This window comes from Bombina bombina, chromosome 2 (genome assembly GCF_027579735.1).
Source record: "Bombina bombina isolate aBomBom1 chromosome 2, aBomBom1.pri, whole genome shotgun sequence".
Lineage (NCBI taxonomy): Eukaryota > Metazoa > Chordata > Amphibia > Anura > Bombinatoridae > Bombina > Bombina bombina.
In genome coordinates this window covers 300,507,052-300,528,600 of record NC_069500.1, presented here as the reverse complement: position 1 = coordinate 300,528,600, position 21,549 = coordinate 300,507,052, and the positions used below count along the sequence as shown (strand labels likewise).

At 40.9% G+C, this 21,549-nt stretch overlaps 1 protein-coding gene across 3 annotated transcripts in view; it reads right to left on the bottom strand.

The window, feature by feature from the left end:
* CSNK1G3 (casein kinase 1 gamma 3) overlaps positions 1–21,549 on the bottom strand; it is a 659,666-nt gene that overhangs the window by 162,991 nt on the left and 475,126 nt on the right. For all 3 annotated transcript variants that reach the window (XM_053701616.1, XM_053701614.1, XM_053701615.1), the window contains exons 7-8: positions 13,336–13,421; positions 4,791–4,875 (exon numbers count right to left, since the gene is read on the bottom strand). In XM_053701616.1, the coding sequence (XP_053557591.1) occupies positions 4,791–4,875; positions 13,336–13,421 (171 nt within the window). The remainder of the gene's footprint in view (positions 1–4,790; positions 4,876–13,335; positions 13,422–21,549) is intronic.

Genomic DNA, 21,549 nt, shown 5'->3' with positions numbered 1-21,549 from the left:
GGGAATCCTGCAGATTCACACCAACAGATATACCAAATTATGTGGTAATTTTTCTGGTTACAGGCTTTCAGGCCTGAACAAGAGTATTAATAACAGAATCTGAGAACCCTCGCTTTGATAAGATCAAGCGTTCAATCTCCAAGCAGTCAGCTGGAGTGGGTCGAACGGACCTAGAACAAGAAGGTCTCGTCTCAAAGGTAGCTTCCATGGTGGAGCCGATGACATATTCACCAGATCTGCATACCAAGTCCTGCGTGGCCACGCAGGAGCTATCAAAATCACCGACGCCCTCTCCTGATTGATCCTGGCTACCAGCCTGGGGATGAGAGGAAACGGCGGGAACACATAAGCTAGTTTGAAGGTCCAAGGTGCTACTAGTGCATCCACTAGAGCCGCCTTGGGATCCCTGGATCTGTACCCGTAGTAAGGAACTCTGAAGTTCTGACGAGAGGCCATCAGATCCATGTCTGGAATGCCCCACGGTTGAGTGACTTGGGCAAAGATTTCCGGATGGAGTTCCCACTCCCCCGGATGCAATGTCTGACGACTCAGAAAATCCGCTTCCCAATTTTCCACTCCTGGGATGTGGATAGCAGACAGGTGGCAGGAGTGAGACTCCGCCCATAGAATGATTTTGGTCACTTCTTCCATCGCTAGGGAACTCCTTGTTCCCCCCTGATGGTTGATGTATGAACTTGGCCCTCGCTAGCTGAGGCCAAGCTTTGAGAGCATTGAATATCGCTCTCAGATCCAGAATATTTATCGGTAGAAGAGATTCTACCCGAGACCAAAGACCCTGAGCTTTCAGGGATCCCCAGACCGCGCCCCAGCCCATCAGACTGGCGTCGGTCGTGACAATGACCCACTCTGGTCTGCGGAAGGTCATCCCTTGTGACATGTTGTCCAGGGACAGCCACCAACGGAATGAGTCTCTGGTCCTCTGATTTACTTGTATCTTCGGAGACAAGTCTGAATAGTCCCCATTCCACTGACTGAGCATGAACAGTTGTAATGGTCTTAGATGAATGCGCACAAAAGGAACTATGTCCATTGCCGCTACCATCAAACCTATCACTTCCATGCACTGCGCTATGGAAGGAAGAGGAACGGAATGAAGTATCCGACAAGAGTCTAGAAGTTTTGTTTTTCTGGCTTCTGTCAGAAAAATCCTCATTTCTAAGGAGTCTATTATAGTTCCCAAGAAGGGAACCCTCGTTGACGGAGATAGAGAACTCTTTTCCACGTTCACTTTCCATCCGTGAGATCTGAGAAAGGCCAGGACAATGTCCGTGTGAGCCTTTACTTGAGGAAGGGACGACGCTCGAATCAGAATGTCGTCCAAGTAAGGTACTACAGCAATGCCCCTTGGTCTTAGCACCGCCAGAAGGGACCCTAGTACCTATGAGAAAATCCTAGGAGCAGTGGCTAATCCGAAAGAAAACGCCACGAACTGGAAATGCTTGTCCAGGAATGCAAACCTTAGGAACCGATGATGTTCCTTGTGGATAGGAATATGTAGATACGCATCCTTGAAATCCACCTTGGTCATGAATTGACCTTCCTGGATGGAAGGAAGAAGTGTTCGAATGGTTTCCATCTTGAACGATGGAACCTTGAGAAACTTGTTCAAGATCTTGAGATCTAAGATTGGTCTGAACGTTCCCTCTTTTTTGGGAACTATGAACAGATTGGAGTAGAACCCCATCCCTTGTTCTCCTAATGGAACAGGATGAATCACTCCCATTTTTAGCAGGTCTTCTACCCAATGTAAGAATGCCTGTCTTCTTATGTGGTCTGAAGACAACTGAGACCTGTGGAACCTCCCCCTTGGAGGAAGCCCCTTGAACTCCAGAGAATAACCTTGGGAGACTATTTCTAGCGCCCAAGGATCCAGAACATCTCTTGCCCAAGCCTGAGCGAAGAGAGAGAGTCTGCCCCCCACCAGATCCGGTCCCGGATCGGGGGCCCGCATTTCATGCTGTCTTGGTAGCAGTGGCAGGTTTCCTGGCCTGCTTTCCTTTGTTCCAGCCTTGCATAGGTCTCCAGGCTGGATTGGCTTGAGAAATATTACCTTCCTGCTTAGAGGACGTAGCCCTTGGGGCTGATCCGTTTCTGCGAAAGGGACGAAACTTAGGTTTATTTTTGGTCTTGAAAAGACCTATCCTGAGGAAGGGCGTGGCCCTTGCCCCCAGTGATATCAGAGATAATCTCTTTCAAGTCAGGGCCAAAGAGTGTTTTCCCCTTGAAAGGAATGTCAAGCAATTTGTTCTTGGAAGACGCATCCGCTGCCCAAGATTTTAACCAAAGCGCTCTGCGCCACAATAGCAAACCCAGAATTTTTTCGCCGCTAACCTAGCCAATTGCAAGGTGGCGTCTAGGGTGAAAGAATTAGCCAATTTAAGAGCACGAATTCTGTCCATAATCTCCTCATAAGAAGAAGAATTACTAATAATCGCCTTTCCTAGCTCATCAAACTAGAAACACGCGGCTGCAGTGACAGGGACAATGCATGCAATTGGTTGTAGAAGGGAACCTTGCTGAACAAACATCTTTAGCAGACCTTCTAATTTTTTATCCATAGGATCTTGGAAAGCACAACTATCTTCTATGGGTATAGTGGCGCGCTTGTGTAGAGTAGAAACCGCCCCCTCGACCTTGGGGACTGTCTGCCATCAGTCCTTTCTGGGGTCGACTATAGGAAAACAATTTTATAAATATGGGGGGAGGTACTAAAGGTATACCGGGCCTGTCCCATTCTTTACTAACAATGTACGCCACCCGCTTGGATATAGGAAAAGCTTCGGGGGGCCCCGGGGCCTCTAAGAACTTTTCCATTTTACATAGTGGTTCTGGAATGACCAGATAATCACAATCATCCAAATTGGATAACACCTCCTTAAGCAGAGCGCGGAGATGTTCCAACTTAAATTTAAAAGTAATCACATCAGGTTCAGCTTGTTGAGAAATGTTTCCTGAATCTGAAATTTCTCCCTCAGACAAAACCTCCCTGGCCCCCTCAGACTGGTGTAGGGGCCCTTCAGAAACCATATCATCAGCGTTCTCATGCTCTACAGAATTTTCTAAAACAGAGCAGTCGCGCTTTCGCTGATAAGTGGGCATATTGGCTAAAATGTTTTTGATAGAATTATCCATTACAGCCGTTAAATGTTGCATAGTAAGGAGTATTGGCGCACTAGATGTACTAGGGGCCTCCTGTATGGGCAAGACTGGTATAGACGAAGGAGGGGATGATGCAGTACCATGCTTACTCCCCTCACTTGAGGAATCATCTTGGGCATCATTTTTACTAAATTTATTTTTATGACATAAAATACATATAGTTAAATGAGAAGGAACCTTGGTTTCCCCACAGTCAGAACACAATCTATCTGGTAGTTCAGACATGTTAAACAGGCATAAACTTGATAACAAAGCACAAAAAACGTTTGAAAATAAAACCGTTACTGTCACTTTAAATTTTAAACTAAACACACTTTATTACTGCAATTGCGAAAAAGTATGAAGGAATTGTTCAAAATTCACCAAAATTTCACCACAGTGTCTTAAAGCCTTAAAAGTATTGCACACCAAATTTGGAAGCTTTAACCCTTAAAATAACGGAACCGGAGCCGTTTTTATATTTAACCCCTTTACAGTCCCTGGAATCTGCTTTGCTGAGACCCAACCAAGCCCAAAGGGGAATACGATACCAAATGATGCCTTCAGAAAGACTTTTCTATGTATCAGAGCTCCACACACATGCAGCTGCATGCCATGCTGTCCTCAAAAACAAGTGCGCCATACCGGCGCGAAAATGAGACTCTGACTATGAATAGGGAAAGCCCCTAAAGAATAAGGTGTCTAAAACAGTGCCTGCCGATATAATCATATCAAAATACCCAGAATAAATGATTCCTCAAGGCTAAATATGTGTTAATAATGAATCGATTTAGCCCAGAAAAAGTCTACAGTCTTAATAAGCCCTTGTGAAGCCCTTATTTACTATCTTAATAAACATGGCTTACCGGATCCCATAGGGAAAATGACAGCTTCCAGCATTACATCGTCTTGTTAGAATGTGTCATACCTCAAGCAGTAAGAGACTGCACACTGTTCCCCCAACTGAAGTTAATTGCTCTCAACAGTCCTGTGTGGAACAGCCATGGATTTTAGTTACGGTGCTAAAATCATTTTCCTCATACAAACAGAAATCTTCATCTCTTTTCTGTTTCTGAGTAAATAGTACATACCAGCACTATTTTAAAATAACAAACTCTTGATTGAATAATAAAAACTACAGTTAAACACTAAAAAACTCTAAGCCATCTCCGTGGAGATGTTGCCTGTACAACGGCAAAGAGAATGACTGGGGTAGGCGGAGCCTAGGAGGGATCATGTGACCAGCTTTGCTGGGCTCTTTGCCATTTCCTGTTGGGGAAGAGAATATCCCACAAGTAAGGATGACGCCGTGGACCGGACACACCTATGTTGGAGAAATAGACATTATTAGCAAATGTGTTTTTATTTCCCTTGCAATTTAGGCATAACAAGTCTAGAACTGTTACTGTACATATTTCAGACGCAAATCAGTTACAATATATAACCTGCTCCCTATGAAACCTGAATTTACATATAGATGAAGTAGACTGCCTGACAAAATTAAATACACTTCAATGAGAATTTAATAGTTCTTCAACAAGACTGCTCATTCACCTGAGATCAGTATACAGATAAAAAAAAAATTACCATATTATTTTTCATGAACAAAGGCAAAAAAAAAGCAACTTTACCTGGGAAGTTTTCACAAAGTACTTCAATCGGCGTGGCTCGCTTTGTATCTCCAATTTTTTGATACCTTTCTTTTAATGTGTCAGCCTGAAACAGAGACAGCTGGTAACCATAAAACATTGATTGGACAAAGTATACAAAATCAAAGACAGTCTTTTTAGAAAGAGAACAGATTATCTGAAATGCAGGGGTGCCAATATGAGAGAGAGAGAGAGAGAGAGAGAGAGAGAGACTATTTTGTGTATTATATATACACACATATACATACATACATATATATATATATACACACACTATATATATATATATATATATATATATATATATATATATAATACACACAGACACACATATACTTTATATATACGTATATATATATTTTTTATAAATAAATACACAAAATAGTCTCTCTCTCATATTGGCACCCCTGCATTTCTGTCAGATAATGCGCCACTTGTTTAGGTATTCTCATGTTTATTTCTTTTGTTTGTATTGGTATGACACAAAAAATGTTGAGGGGGAAAAAAAAGCCAAATCTGACACATTCCACGCAAAACTCCAAAAAACAGAATTTATGCTTACCTGATAAATTACTTTCTCCAACGGTGTGTCCGGTCCACGGCGTCATCCTTACTTGTGGGAATATCTCTTCCCCAACAGGAAATGGCTAAGAGTCCCAGCAAAGCTGGCCATATAGTCCCTCCTAGGCTCCGCCCACCCCAGTCATTCGACCGACGGACAGGAGGAAAAATATAGGAGAAACCATATGGTACCGTGGTGACTGTAGTTAGAGAAAATAATTCATCAGACCTGATTAAAAAACCAGGGCGGGCCGTGGACCGGACACACCGTTGGAGAAAGTAATTTATCAGGTAAGCATAAATTCTGTTTTCTCCAACATTGGTGTGTCCGGTCCACGGCGTCATCCTTACTTGTGGGAACCAATACCAAAGCTTTAGGACACGGATGAAGGGAGGGAGCAAATCAGGTTACCTAAACGGAAGGCACCACGGCTTGCAAAACCTTACTCCCAAAAATAGCCTCCGAAGAAGCAAAAGTATCAAATTTGTAAAATTTGGCAAAAGTGTGCAGTGAACACCAAGTCGCTGCCTTACATATCTGGTCAACAGAAGCCTAGTTCTTGAAGGCCCATGTGGAAGCCACAGCCCTAGTGGAGTGAGCTGTGATTCTTTCAGGAGGCTGCCGTCCGGCAGTCTCATAAGCCAATCGGATGATGCTTTTAAGCCAGAAGGAAAGAGAGGTAGAAGTCGCTTTTTGACCTCTCCTTTTACCAGAATAGACAACAAACAAAGAAGATGTTTGTCTGAAATCTTTTGTAGCCTCTAAATAGAATTTTAGAGCACGGACTACGTCCAAATTGTGTAACAAACGTTCCTTCTTTGAAACTGGATTCGGACATAAAGAAGGTACAACTATCTCCTGGTTAATATTCTTGTTAGAAACAACCTTTGGAAGAAAACCAGGCTTAGTACGCAAAACCACCTTATCTGCATGGAACACCAGATAGGGCGGAGAACACTGCAGAGCAGATAACTCTGAAACTCTTCTAGCAGAAGAAATAGCAACCAAAAACAAAACTTTCCAAGATAGTAACTTAATATCTATGGAATGTAAAGGTTCAAACGGAACCCCTTGAAGAACTGAAAGAACTAGATTTAGACTCCAGGGAGGAGTCAAAGGTCTGTAAACACTCTTTATCCTAACCAGAGCCTGAACAAATGCTTGAACATCTGGCACAGCTGCCAGTTTTTTGTGTAGTAAGACAGATAAAGCAGAGATCTGTCCCTTTAGAGAACTTGCAGATAATCCTTTCTCCAAACCTTCTTGTAGAAAGGAGAGAATTTTAGGAATTTTTATCTTATTCCATGGGAATCCTTTGGATTCACACCAACAGATATATATTTTCCATATTTTATGGTAAATCTTTCTAGTTACCGGTCTTCTGGCCTGAACCAGAGTATCTATCACAGAATCTGAAAACCCACGCTTTGATAGAATCAAGCGTTCAATCTCCAAGCCGTCAGCTGGAGGGAGACCAGATTTGGATGTTCGAATGGACCCTGAACAAGAAGGTCCTGTCTCAAAGGTAGCTTCCATGGTGGAACCGATGACATATTCACCAGGTCTGCATTCCAAGTCCTGCGTGGCCACGCAGGAGCTATCAAGATCACCAAGGCCCTCTCCTGTTTGATCCTGGCTACCAGCCTGGGAATGAGAGGAAACGGTGGAAATACATAAGCTAGGTTGAAGGTCCAAGGTGCTACTAGTGCATCTACTAGAGTCGCCTTGGGATCCCTGGATCTGGACCCGTAGCAAGGAACCTTGAAGTTCTGACGAGACGCCATCAGATCCATGTCTGGAATGCCCCATAATTGAGTTAGTTGGGCAAAGATCTCCGGGTGGAGTTCCCACTCCCCCGGATGGAATGTCTGACGACTCAGATAATCCGCTTCCCAGTTTTCCACACCTAGGATGTGGATCGCAGATAGGTGGCAGGAGTGATCCTCCGCCCATTGAATTATTTTGGTCACTTCTTTCATCGCCAGGGAACTCCTTGTTCCCCCCTGATGATTGAAATACGCAACGGTCGTCATGTTGTCTGATTGGAATCTTATGAATCTGGCCTTTGCTAGCTGAGGCCAAGCCCTGAGAGCATTGAAGATCGCTCTTAGTTCCAGAATGTTTATCGGGAGAAGAGACTCTTCCCGAGACCATAGTCCCTGAGCTTTCAGGGATTCCCAGACCGCGCCCCAGCCCACTAGACTGGCGTCGGTCGTGACAATGACCCACTCTGGTCTGCGGAAGCTCATTCCCTGGGATAGATGGTCCAGGGTCAGCCACCAACGGAGTGAATCTCTGGTCTTCTGATCTACTTGAATCATTGGAGACAAGTCTGTATAGTCCCCATTCCACTGTTTGAGCATGCACAGTTGTAATGGTCTTAGATGAATTCGTGCAAAAGGAACTATGTCCATTGCTGCAACCATCAACCCTACTACTTCCATGCACTGCGCTATGGAAGGACGTGGAACAGAATGAAGAACTTGACAAGTGCTTAGAAGTTTTGACTTTCTGACCTCTGTCAGAAAAATCCTCATTTCTAAGGAATCTATTATTGTTCCCAAGAAGAGAACTCTTGTTGACGGAGACAGAGAACTTTTTTCTATGTTCACCTTCCATCCGTGTGATCTGAGAAAGGCCAGAACAATGTCTGTATGAGCCTTTGCTGTTGACAGGGACGACGCTTGTATTAGAATGTCGTCCAAGTATGGTACTACTGCAATGCCCCTCGGTCTTAGAACCGCTAGAAGGGACCCTAGTACCTTTGTGAAAATCCTTGGAGCAGTGGCTAACCCGAATGGGAGGGCCACAAACTGGTAATGTTTGTCCAGAAAGGCGAACCTTAGGAACTGATGATGTTCTTTGTGGATAGGAATATGTAGGTACGCATCCTTTAGATCCACGGTAGTCATAAATTGACCTTCCTGGATAGTGGGTAGAATCGTTCGAATGGTTTCCATCTTGAACGATGGTACCCTGAGAAATTTGTTTAGGATCTTCAAATCCAAAATTGGTCTGAAAGTTCCCTCTTTTTTGGGAACTACGAACAGATTTGAATAAAATCCCATTCCTTGTTCCTTTATTGGAACTGGGTGTATCACTCCCATCTTTAACAGGTCTTCTACACAATGTAAGAACGCCCGTCTCTTTATTTTGTTTAAGGATAAGTGAGACATGTGGAACCTTCCCCTTGGGGGTAGTTCCCTGAATTCCAGAAGATAACCCTGAGAAACTATTTCTAGTGCCCAGGGATCCTGAACATCTCTTGCCCAAGCCTGAGCAAAGAGAGAGAGTCTACCCCCTACTAGATCCGGTCCCGGATCGGGGGCTACTCCTTCATGCTGTTTTGTTAGCAGCAGCAGGCTTCTTGGCCTGCTTACCCTTGTTCCAGCCTTGCATAGGCTTCCAGGCTGGTTTGGGCTGTGAGACATTACCCTCTTGCTTAGAGGATGCAGAATTAGAGGCCGGTCCGTTCCTGAAATTGCGAAAGGAACGAAAATTAGACTTATTCTTAGCCTTGAAAGGCCTATCTTGAGGAAGGGCATGGCCCTTTCCCCCAGTGATGTCTGAGATAATCTCTTTCAATTCTGGTCCAAATAGAGTTTTACCTTTGAAAGGGATGTTAAGCAATTTTGTCTTGGATGATACATCCGCTGACCAAGACTTTAGCCAAAGCGCTCTGCGCGCCACAATTGCAAACCCTAAATTTTTCGCCGCTAATCTAGCTAATTGCAAAGCGGCATCTAAAATAAAAGAGTTAGCCAACTTAAGTGCGTGAACTCTGTCCATAACCTCCTCATATGGAGTCTCTCTACTGAGCGACTTTTCTAGTTCCTCGAACCAGAACCACGCTGCTGTAGTGACAGGAACAATGCACGAAATGGGTTGTAGAAGGTAACCTTGCTGTACAAAAATCTTTTTAAGCAAACCTTCCAATTTTTTATCCATAGGATCTTTGAAAGCACAACTATCCTCGATAGGAATAGTAGTGCGCTTGTTTAGAGTAGAAACTGCCCCCTCGACCTTAGGGACTGTCTGCCATAAGTCCTTTCTGGGGTCGACCATAGGAAATAATTTCTTAAATATAGGGGGGGGGAACAAAAGGTATGCCGGGCTTCTCCCACTCCTTATTCACTATGTCCGCCACCTGCTTGGGTATAGGAAATGCGTCGGGGTGCACCGGAACCTCTAGAAACTTGTCCATCTTGCATAATTTCTCTGGAATGACCAAGTTGTCACAATCATCCAGAGTAGATAACACCTCCTTAAGCAGTGCGCGGAGATGCTCTAATTTAAATTTAAATGTCACAACATCAGGTTCAGCTTGTTGAGAAATTTTTCCTGAATCTGAAATTTCCCCATCTGACAAAACCTCCCTCATGGCCACTTCAGATTGGTGTGAGGGAATGACAGAACAATTATCATCAGCGCCCTCCTGCTCTTCAGTGTTTAAAACAGAGCAATCGCGCTTTCTCTGATATGCAGGCATTTTGGATAAAATATTTGCTATGGAGTTATCCATTACAGCCGTCAATTGTTGCATGGTAATAAGCATTGGCGCGCTAGATGTACTAGGGGCCTCCTGCGAGGGCAAAATTGGTGTAGACACAGTAGGAGATGATGTAGTATGTCTACTCCCCTCATCTGAGGAATCATCTTGGGCAATTTCATTATCTGTGGCAGTACTGTCCTTACTTTGTTTGGACGCTATGGCACAATTATCACACAATTTTAAATGGGGAGACACATTGGCTTTCATACATATAGAACATAGCTTATCCGAAGGCACAGACATGTTAAACAGGCTTAAACTTGTCAATAAAGCACAAAAAACGTTTTAAAACAAAACCGTTACTGTCTCTTTAAATTTTAAACAGAAACACTTTATTACTGAATATGTGAAAAAGTATGAAGGAATTGTTCAAAAATTACCAAAATTTCACCACAGTGTCTTAAAGCATTAAGAGTATTGCACACCAATTTTCAGAGCTTTAACCCTTAAAATAACGGAACCGGAGCCGTTTACAAATTTAACCCCTATACAGTCCCAGTTACAGCCTTTGCTGAGACCTAACCAAGCCCAGAGGGGAATACGATACCAAATGACGCCTTCTAGAAACTTTTCCAGCTACTTTCAGATCCTCACACATGCATCTGCATGTCTTGCTCTCAAAAACAACTGCGCAGTAATGGAGCGAAAATGAGGCTCAGCCTACAACTGGGAAGGCCCTCCCTGACTGGAAAAGGTGTCTAACATAGTGCCTGCCGTTAAAAAACGTTCCCCAAGTTTATAAATGTGAATTATCAGCATAAACATGTATAAAATGTCCAAATAAAGCAATCGATTTAGCCCATAAAAATGTCTACCAGTTTTATAGCCCATATTAAGCCCTTTATTCTGTTTGAGACTAAGAAAATGGCTTACCGGTCCCCATGAGGGGAAATGACAGCCTTCCAGCATTACACAGTCTTGTTAGAAATATGGCTAGTCATACCTTAAGCAGAAAAGTCTGCTAACTGTTTCCCCCAACTGAAGTTACTTCATCTCAACAGTCCTATGTGGAAACAGCAATCGATTTTAGTTACTGTCTGCTAAAATCATCTTCCTCTCACAAACAGAAATCTTCATCCTTTTCTGTTTCAGAGTAAATAGTACATACCAGCACTAATTTAAAATAACAAACACTTGATAGAAGAATAAAAAACTACATTTAAACACCAAAAACTCTTAACCATCTCCGTGGAGATGTTGCCTGTACAACGGCAAATAGAGTGACTGGGGTGGGCGGAGCCTAGGAGGGACTATATGGACAGCTTTGCTGGGACTCTTTGCCATTTCCTGTTGGGGAAGAGATATTCCCACAAGTAAGGATGACGCCGTGGACCGGACACACCAATGTTTGAGAAATGGACTGGACAAAATTGTCACCTTCTCAAAAGAAATATTTGCATTCCAAGTTTGTGATGCTCCTGTAATTTGTAATTAAGCTCACTTGTATCAATTAACAGGTGCTGACAATATAGAAATCACACCGGCAATCAGTTAAAATTGTGAAAAATTCACTCAACCTTTCTGTTGTGTGCCACACTGAGCATGGAGAAGAGAAAGAGCAGCAAATAATTGTCTGAGGATTTAAGAACAAAAATTGTGGAAAAGCATGGACAACCTCAAGGTTACAAGTCCATCTCCAGAGATCTTAATGTTCCTGTGTCCACTGTGCGCAACATCGTCAAGAAGTTTACAGCCCATGGCACTGTAGCTAATCTCTCTGGACGTAAGAGAAAAATTGATCAAAGATTGCAACAAAGGTTTTTTTGAATGGTGGATAAAGAACCGCTATCAACTTCCAGACAAATTCAAGCTGACCTTCAGGCACAGGGTACAAATGTGTCATCTTGCACTATACCTCGCCATCTGAATGAAAAGGGGGGCTATGGTAGGAGACCCAGGAATACCACATTGCTGACACAAAATTACTTGAGGAAGCCAAAATCCTTTTGAAAGATTGTGCTGTGGACAGACAAAACAAAATTACAGCTTTTTGGTGAAGTCCATCATTCTACTGTTTTCAGAAATAGAAATGAGGCTTTTAAAGAAAAGAATACAATCCCAACAGTCAAACATGGTGGAAGTGCACTGATGTTTTGGGGTTGCTTTTCTGCTTTAGGCACTGGATGTCTTGACTGTGTGCATAGCATTATGAAATCTGAAGACTACCAAAGAATTCTGTGGTACAATGTAGGGGCCAGTGTCAGAAAGTTAGGTCTCCATCAGAGGTCATGGGTCTTACAGCAGGACAATGACACAAAGCACACATCAAAAAGTGCCCAAAAATGGTTTAAGACAAAGCACTGGAGAGTACTGAACTAGACAGCAATGAGTCCAGATCTCAATCCCATAGAGCACCTGTGGAGAGATCTCAAAACAGCAGTTGGGAAAATTAACCCTTCCAATCTGAGAGACCTGGAGCAGTTGGCGAAAAAAGAGTGGTCCAAAATTCCAGTAGAGAGGTGTAAGAAACTCATTGATGGTTACAGGAAGTGATTGATATTAGTTATTTTTTCCAAGGGGTGTACTACCAAATATTTAACTGAGGGTGCCAAGAGTTTTGCGTGGAATGTATCAGGGGCTTTTTTTCTCTCACATTTTTGTGTCATACTAATACAAATAAAAGAAATAAACAAGAGACTGCCTAAACATTTGTAATTGCAACAATTTTCTGGACAAAGTGGTGCATTATCTGACAGAAATGCAGGGGTCCCTTAAGGGCAGTAAGTTGTCTTTTTATTTTAAAGAATCTTTCTGCTAGGCAACAGAATATTTTTTTGTAATTTTTTCCCCCTCAAAGTATTCTTACTTCATCACCTCTTTTCCCCCTCCCCCAAAAAAATAAAAAATAAATAACAGAAATAAATAACACTAATCCTCAAGGGTAGCAAAGGATGCTAGTCAAGCAGAAAATTGGGGGGGAGGGTTGTTTTTTTTTACACTCAAAGCATTCTACTTGTTCACATAAAAAAGCAAAGCTATTCATTTCTATAAGCCACTTAGCTATTCACAGAAAGGCATGTTTGGGACATTCTCAAATAAGGGACACCACGCACACAGCAAGTGTAATGTCATAAGTGAACTGAATAACAATTTTTCAGTAAAAAAAACAACTTAGCAAACAAAATAAAAAAAATTAAAAACACATTAAACACACACACAAGTAAAATCTAAGCCCAAAAATTATTATAGCCTTAATAAATGGTACGATTTCTATAGCAATGTAGTTTTTAAAATAAGGTAGGTAAGCCAATAATATCCTCACCCACAAGACATGTATAATATATGAAGAAGCTAATTTACCAAGCAAGTGATTGGCTCCACAAAAAAAACTCAGATCAATAAGAGATAGGACAAATTAAAATCTTAAATGACTTCCATTAGCTACCACTGCTACATGTATAAATATACAGTACCTTTAAACCTTGCCAAGGAAGACTTCCACGTAAAAAATACATAAACATGTGTCCTAATGCTTCTAAATCATCTCTTCTACTTTGCTCTGGAAGAAAAACATTTTTTTTTTAATTTAGAAAAGTCAATAAAAAGTACATTATTTTAATTAAAAAACATACTGTATGCTTACCTGATAAATTCACTTATTTCATGGTGGTGAGATTCCACGATCCATTACTCCTGGGAACTACTCTTCTCTACCACTAGGAGGAGGCCAAGATTCCCATAAATTTATTTCTTTTACGATATGACGAGTCCACGGATTTCATCCTTACTTATGGGATATCGCCTCCTGGTCAGCAAGGAGGAGGCAAAGAGCACCACAGCAGAGCTGTATATATAGCTCCTCCCTTCCCTCCCACTCCAGTCATTCGACCGAAGTTAAGAAGAGAAAGGAAAAGCCAAGGTGCAGAGGTGATGAAGTTTAACAAAAATAAAGACCTGTCTTAGAAAATGACAGGGTGGGCCGTGGACTCGTCATATCGTAAAAGAAATATATTTATCAGGTAAGCATAAATTTCCTTTTCTTTTACAAGATATGACGAGTTCACGGATTTCATCCTTACCTAAACAGAAGGCACCACTGCTTGAAGAACTTTTCTCCCAAAAACAGCCTCGGACGAGGCAAAAGTATCAAATTTGTAAAATTTGGAAAAAGTGTGAAGACACTTCCAAGTTGCAGCCTTGCAAATCTGTTCAACAGAAGCATCATTTTTAAATGCCCATGAGGAAGCCACAGCCCTAGTAGAATGAGCAGTAATTCTTTCAGGAGGCTGCTGTCCAGCAGTCTCATATGCAAAACGGATGATACTCTTCAGCCAAAAAGAAAGAGAGGTAGCCGTAGCTTTCTGGCCCCTATGTTTTCCAGAAAAAACAACAAATAATGAAGATGATCGACGAAATTCCTTAGTCGCCTGCAAGTAAAACTTCAGGGCACGGACCACGTCCAAGTTATGTAACAGACGCTCCTTCTTAGAAGAAGGATTAGGACACAATGAAGGAACAATAATTTCCTGATTAATATTTTTGTTGGAAACAACCTTAGGAAGAAAACCAGGTTTGGTACGCAACACTACCTTATCGGAATGAAAAATAAGGTAAGAAGAATCACATTGTAATGCTGAAAGCTCAGAAACTCTGCGAGCAGAAGAAATAGCAATCAAAAATTAAACTTTCCAAGATAACAATTTGATATCTATGGAATGCATAGGTTCAATCGGAACCCCTTGAAGAACCTTAAGAACTAAATTCAAACTCCAAGGAGGAGCAATAGGTCGAAACACAGGCCTGATTCTAGTCAGAGCCTGACAAAAAGATTTAACATCCGGAATATCTGCCAGACGTTTGTGTAGCAAAATAGATAAAGCAGAAATCTGTCCCTTTAAGGAACTTGCTTATAACCCTTTCTCCAAACCTTCTTGGAGAAAAGATAAAATCCTAGGAATCCTAATCTTACTCCATGAGTAGCCCTTGGATTCGAACCAATAAAGATATTTACGCCATATCTTATAGTAAATATTTCTAGTAACAGGCTTACGTGCCTGAATCAAGGTATCAATGACTGAATCAGAGAACCCTCGCTTAGATAAAATCAAGCATTCAATCTCCAAGCAGTCAGCTGCAGAGAAACTAGATTCGGATGATGGAAGGGTCCCTGAATGAGAAGGTCCTGCCTCAATGGAAGCTTCCACGGTGGCAGAGAGGACATGTCCACCAGATCGGCATACCAAGTCCTGCGACGCCACGCAGGAGCGATGAGAATCACCAAAGCCTTCTCCTGTTTGATCTGAGCAATCACCCGGGGAAGGAGAGCAAACGGTGGAAACACATAAGCTAGGTTGAACGACCAAGGCACTGCTAAGGCATCTATCAGTTCGGCCTGATGATCCCTGGACCTGGATCCGTATCTCGGGAGCTTGGCATTCTGCGAGATGCCATAAGATCCAGCTCCGGTCTGCCCCATCTGAGAATCAGGGTGGCAAAGACCTCCGGATGGAGTTCCCATTCCCCCAGATGAAATGGCTGTCTGCTCAAAAAATCAGCTTCCCAGTTGTCCACTCTGGGATGTAGATTGCTGACAGATAACAAGATTGAGCCTTTGCCCACCGAATTATCTTGGACACTTCTGAACCCATGCTCCCCCAAATAGCTCCCAAATCCTAGAGACTTGCATCTGAAATCTGAAGTGATCAAAGGGCAGGTAGGATGAGCAAAAGAAGCCCCCTGAATAATAAATGTATTATCCAGTCACCACCAAGTTAGAGACGGACATGTACTGGGATCCAAAAATATCCTTTGAGACAACCGAGTATAATTTGTGCACCATTCATGCAGCAAACAAAGCTGAAGCGGCCTCATCTGAAAACGAGAGAGAGAGAGAGATAGAGAAAGAGATAGAGAGAGATAAAGAGAGATAGAGAGATAGAGAGAGAGACTAATGGACACTGAATCTATTTGAAAAAACAAAAATGTTACTTTAGTTTGAGGAACCAAAGAACATTTTGGAAAATTGATCCTCCAACCCTGCTGTTGAAGAAACAACAAGAGTTGGTGTGAGATTTTGATAAAGGAAAAGGCGAAGCTTGAACTAAGATGTCATCCAGGTATGGAAACACTGCAATACCCTGAGACCTGTTCACAGACAAAAGGGCACACAAAACCTTTGTGAACATTCTTGGAGCTGTAACCTGACAAAATGGAACAGCAACACACTGAAAATGCTTGTCAAGAAACGCAAACCTCAGAAACTGGAAATATTTTCTGTGAATTGGAACATAAAGGTCAGCCATCATTTAAGTCTATTGTGGACATAAACTGGCCTTGCGGAACAAAAGGCAGAATAGTCCAAATAGATCCAGAACTAATCTGAAAGTACTTTCCTTCTATGGAACAATGAAGACATTTGAATAAAATCCCATCCCATGTTCCTATAAAGAAACTTGTACAATCACTCCCATAGCTTCCAGATCTGAGACAGACTGGAAAAAAGATTGAGCATTTACAGGAATCCATGGAACATTAAACAGAAATAAAAACTTCCTCTGTGAGACCTTGTCCTTAAATTTTATTCAATATCCATTAGAAACTAGAATCAGAAACCAGGGATCTGGAACAGACTTAAACCAAGACTCCTGAAAGCTTAATCTGCCCCCTACCAGAACTTCTGGATCGGAGTCTGAACCTTTATGCAGTTTTGGTAGTAGGGATAGATTTCTTACCCTGCTTTGGCTTCTTCTAGTTAGCACCAGGTCTCCAGGCTGAAGCAGAGGAGCCTTGCTTCTGAGCAGAGGAGTCAATCTTTTGTCTTTTATTCTGACAAAAGGAACAAAAATGATTAGAAGCTTCAGATTTCCCACTAGACTTCATGTCCTGAGGAAGAAAAGCCCCTTTACCTCCAGTAACAGAAGATATTATAGAATCTAAATCAAAACCAAACATCTTTCCCTGAAAGGAAAGGGATAATAAACTGGATTTTGACACCATATCAGCAGACTAGAATTTAAGCCATAAGGCTCTCCTGGCAAGGACTGCCAAAGACATGCTTTTGACATTAAAGGGACATAAAACAAGTTGGGGAAAGAGACAAAATAATATATGTACTTTAATTACTTTACATGCAAATTTATACTGCAGTGCCTCACCATTAACCCTTTATTTTCAGTTTCTGAATTGTAAAGCTCTAACTCCCCCCACACAATTCCTTTTATGGCTGTATCTATGTGTATTGCTCTTTTGGTAAAATGCAAAAGTGAATAGGGATTATATGCTGGAGAATGCCTAGAAGCTGTGAACTCAGTTGAAATACAATGCCTGTGTCTAAACACTGATAAGAGGGGTGGAGTTAGCTGCTCCAGGCAGTTTAGCTATGTAATTCATTTTGCTTATTTTTTAGAATTATTTTTAAAACCCCCCAGCAATTTTTAAACAATTTGTTTATGCAAACTATTTTAAATTAATTAACCCTTTTAGGATATGCACAGATCTCAATCTGTTTTATATCACTTTAATCTTCATAAGATACAGCAAAATAAAAGAATGTGCCTTTTAAAACAAACCCAAAAGATTTGCACTACCAGATTCAGCAGAATACTGCGATAAAAGACTAGACAACCAATAGGTTAGAAGTAGAAGCAGCAGCACATCCGCAATATAAATAGCTGGCCTGAACTAAAAGACTGCATGTAAAAAGGCCCATCTATGAAAAGACTTTCTATCTAAAGGGTCTTTAGAAGAAGTACTGTCTTCCAAAGGAATTGAAGTATGTTTAGCCAAAGTGAAAATGGCCCCATTCATCTAGGGAACTATTTCCCATAAATCAATGTTGGCAGCAGGTAAAGGAAATAACTTTTAAAAACCTTGCAGAAGGAGTAAATTAAATACCTGGCTTAAAACATTCCCTAGAAACCATGTCCGAGTCCGAGAAAGCATCAGAAATAGGGAAAATTTCAGGGAGATTAACAACATTCCATAAAACTGAATTTAAACAATTACAAGGCTTATCATAAGAAATTTTAGGATCCTAAAGTAATTAAAAACTCCTTTAAAAGAGAACAAGTATGTTCAACTTTAAACATGAAAGGGGAAATATAAGGTTCAACATCAGTTGAAGATTCCTCATCACCAGAAGAAACTTTACCATCTGAAGACATAACAGTATCCCAGGTTTCAGGGCACTAGTAAAAGATAAATTCTGAACTGAACTTTAATGCTTGTTTGAAGGAGGGAGAGCAGCCAGCGCCTCAAACTGCAGCCTTGATAAAACTCAACAGTAGGTGAAACACCATCAATATTCTCCTGTAATGAACAAACAGAAGGTATGTTAATACCCAAAGAAACAGCATTATGTTGGTCTGATTGTATCAATAATTCTAAACATGGGTCACATAAATGAGCTGGAGAAGGCAACTCAACTTTTTTATAATAAGTCCACCAAATAATAGTAGAAAGGTGTTCAGGGGTCTTGGGTAGATTTAGGGACCAAATAAGACTTCTACATTATAGCATATGACAAAGCACTAGCCCCCTAAAAAGCTTTTGAAGAATGGAACTTACCCCTTCCTAAGTAGCTTTTATATAAACTCACAGGTACAATGCACGCTAAGCCGAACTGTAAAACAAAGCATGAGACAAACATAACACTGAAGAGCAGATAATGCTCATCAGAAAGAATTATTAACACAAGGAACAAAAACCAAACTCACAGCTATAAGTAATTTAGTGTGCCAAAAAGCAGACGCATAGCCGAGGACGAACATGCGCTAATCCATGTGCGTAAACTGGTTGATACACGTAATAACTATAGAAAACTAAAGGGCCGTGAACTAACCCGAAAAGCGTTAACCGACGTGCACAAACTCACTGCACGTAAACCTAAAAACATGCAAAATTCAAACTAAGCACAACAAAACAGCAGAGGCGGGCAAAACAGCAAAATGAATAATGTAAAGAATCCTATTCCCAAGGCCATATATGTTGACAAATATATATATATATATATACATACACACAAAATAGAAAAGTGTCTTATGTTTAATGGAGTGTCTAATATGTTTAATAAATGATACTTGCAAATAGACACTTGTCGATTAGCAAACAAGCAGCAGGCAGCCAAAACAGTACTGAAACGTATCAGCAGAGGTTATGGATTAGTACTAGTATATTGTAGATCCATAAAGGGAGGCAAAAAGACAAGTCACTGCGACCAAATATGGAAGGTTCGTGAAAAATGTCCCATGAGGTGAAAAAATAATCACAAATAACCCACATACATTTCCCACAGGGGAAACAGGGCCTCAATATAGAATGAAAACCCCTCTCTCTAAAGAATCAAATGCACATCTTCATGTATCCAGTGGAGGCAAAGTAAAGACTGAGGTATGTGTGAGGTGGAAGGGGTTTTATGGGGCATCTTGGAATTTGGGGATCTTTGCTTCCAACTAGTGGTAGAGAAGAATAATTCCCAGGTATAATGGATAGTAAACTCTCACCACCTGTATGAAAGAAATATGTGTAATTATGACACCAAATAATAGCATGTTTAAGGGTTACTAAAAACAACTGAGTAATGTCTATCAACATTTGAATACATTTGAAAACATCAACAAGTAATTTTAGCTGCACGCTCAATACACTAAACAGATGCAAACATATAAAGTGAATTAGATACCATTTATCAATAGTTTCAAAATTGTTTTTACCACATAGTACCCCAATACTAACCATACATTCCTGTTTTTACTATTTTTTTTTATCCTTCTCTATTATTTTTTATTGCTTTGTAGCTCCCTCATTCTATGTGTCTACATCTCCATCTGTACTATGGGCAATATGTGCTTGCCTCTATGAGATCCTTCTTCCTGCCTCAAATCTTCTTGCATATGGTCTTCTGTTCCCTCTCTATGCTGAAAACAACTTAGGGACAGAAGTATGTGCAAACAAGGCTTGGAGGGAACCCCATTAGATAATCTTATATTCCAGACATCCCAGATATATATTATACTTCTTATGAACTATTATGACGTTTTAAAGTTGAAAATGTAATATTGGAACCTCTTAATAAAATGTCTTGGCTTGAGCTTATAGCACCCTCCTGTGGATTATTTTTGAAATCTAAGATCTGTATCTATCTGAGGAAGGAGATAGAATGATTGGAGTGGATAGCCATTTGCAGTCTATGCACATTATATCTGATTATACATTTATGTTCCACACAGCCTTGATGGACAGTCTGTTTTAAATCTGTCCCTAATTGTTCTTAGCAGAAAAGTGAGACAACAGGAAAACATTTGTTCAAATAAGGTGGCACCTATCAAATCAACAATTATCGGAGTTAAATTACAGAAAAAATGGGACAAAACACAAAATGTATCACAGCAAAATTCACTAAAATCGCCAATCATAATTATGAAAAGCTTCTGCCCAAAAAAAAAAAAAAAAAAAAAAAAAAAAAGGACAGAAAGGAAGTTTGCTTTTGGCACATATATTGAATGGAAATGTTTATGGTCTGTATTAAATTCAATGGACAGTGTAATTTTTTTTGTGTGACAAATACTTGCAATGTGCAATTTATTAATCATAATACGGCCCCTTTTGTTTGTCTCGCTTTTGGTTAGGTGGTGAGACCGATTTTTAGGCAGATGAGTTGGTCGAGCTGTATCTTTTTGAGTATTTCATTACAGTACTCCACAGCTTGTATCATGGAACATTTTCTGATTTTGGCTATGTTATATGCTGATGCTGCCTCCAGAAGTGAGTAAAATTGTAATTTAAAAATAAAATGTATGCTTACCTGATAAATTTCTTTCTTTCCGGAAATGGAGAGTCCACAATGTCACTCCAATTACTAGTAAGATATTCACTCCTGGCCAGCAGGAGGAGGAAAAGAGCACCCCAGCAAAGCTGTTAAATGTCACTTCCCTTACCTATAACCCCCAGTCATTCAGCCGATGGGAAATGGAAAAAGGTGTAGAGGTGTAACACAAAAGGTGTAGAGGTGCCTGAGCTTTAGTAAAAAAATACTGTCTAATCTAAAGGGTAGGGTCATGGACTCTCCATGTCCGGAAAGAAAGAAATTTAACAGGTAAGCATCAATTTTAATTTTCTTTCCTAAGACATGGAGAGTCCACAACGTCATTCAAATTACTAGTGGGAACCAATACCCAAGCTAGAGGACACTGAATGAACAGGGAGGGAGAACAAGACAGGCAGACCTAAACAGAAGGAACAACTGCTTTAAGAACCTTTCTCCCTAAAGAGACCTCAGCCAAGGCAAAAGTATAAAATTTTGAAAATTTGTAAAAAGTATGCAAAGAAGACCATGTTGCCACCTTGCAAATCTGTTCCACAGAAGCTTAATTTTTGAACGCCAAAGAAGTGGAGACAGCCCCTGTGGAATGAGCCGTAATTCTCTCAGGAGGCTGCTGACCAGCAGTCAAATGAGCAAAACAAATAATATTTCTCAACCAGAGGGAAAGACAAGTAGAAGTGGCTTTCTGACCCTTGCACTTTCTAGAAAAACAAACAGGGCAGAAAACTGACAAAAATCTTAAGTAGACTGTAGGTAAAATATTAGAGCACGCACAACATCCAAGTTATGCAAAAGACGTTCTGTATGAGAAGGAGGATTAGTACAAAAGGAAGGAACAACAATTTCCTGATTAATGTTTCAATCTGAA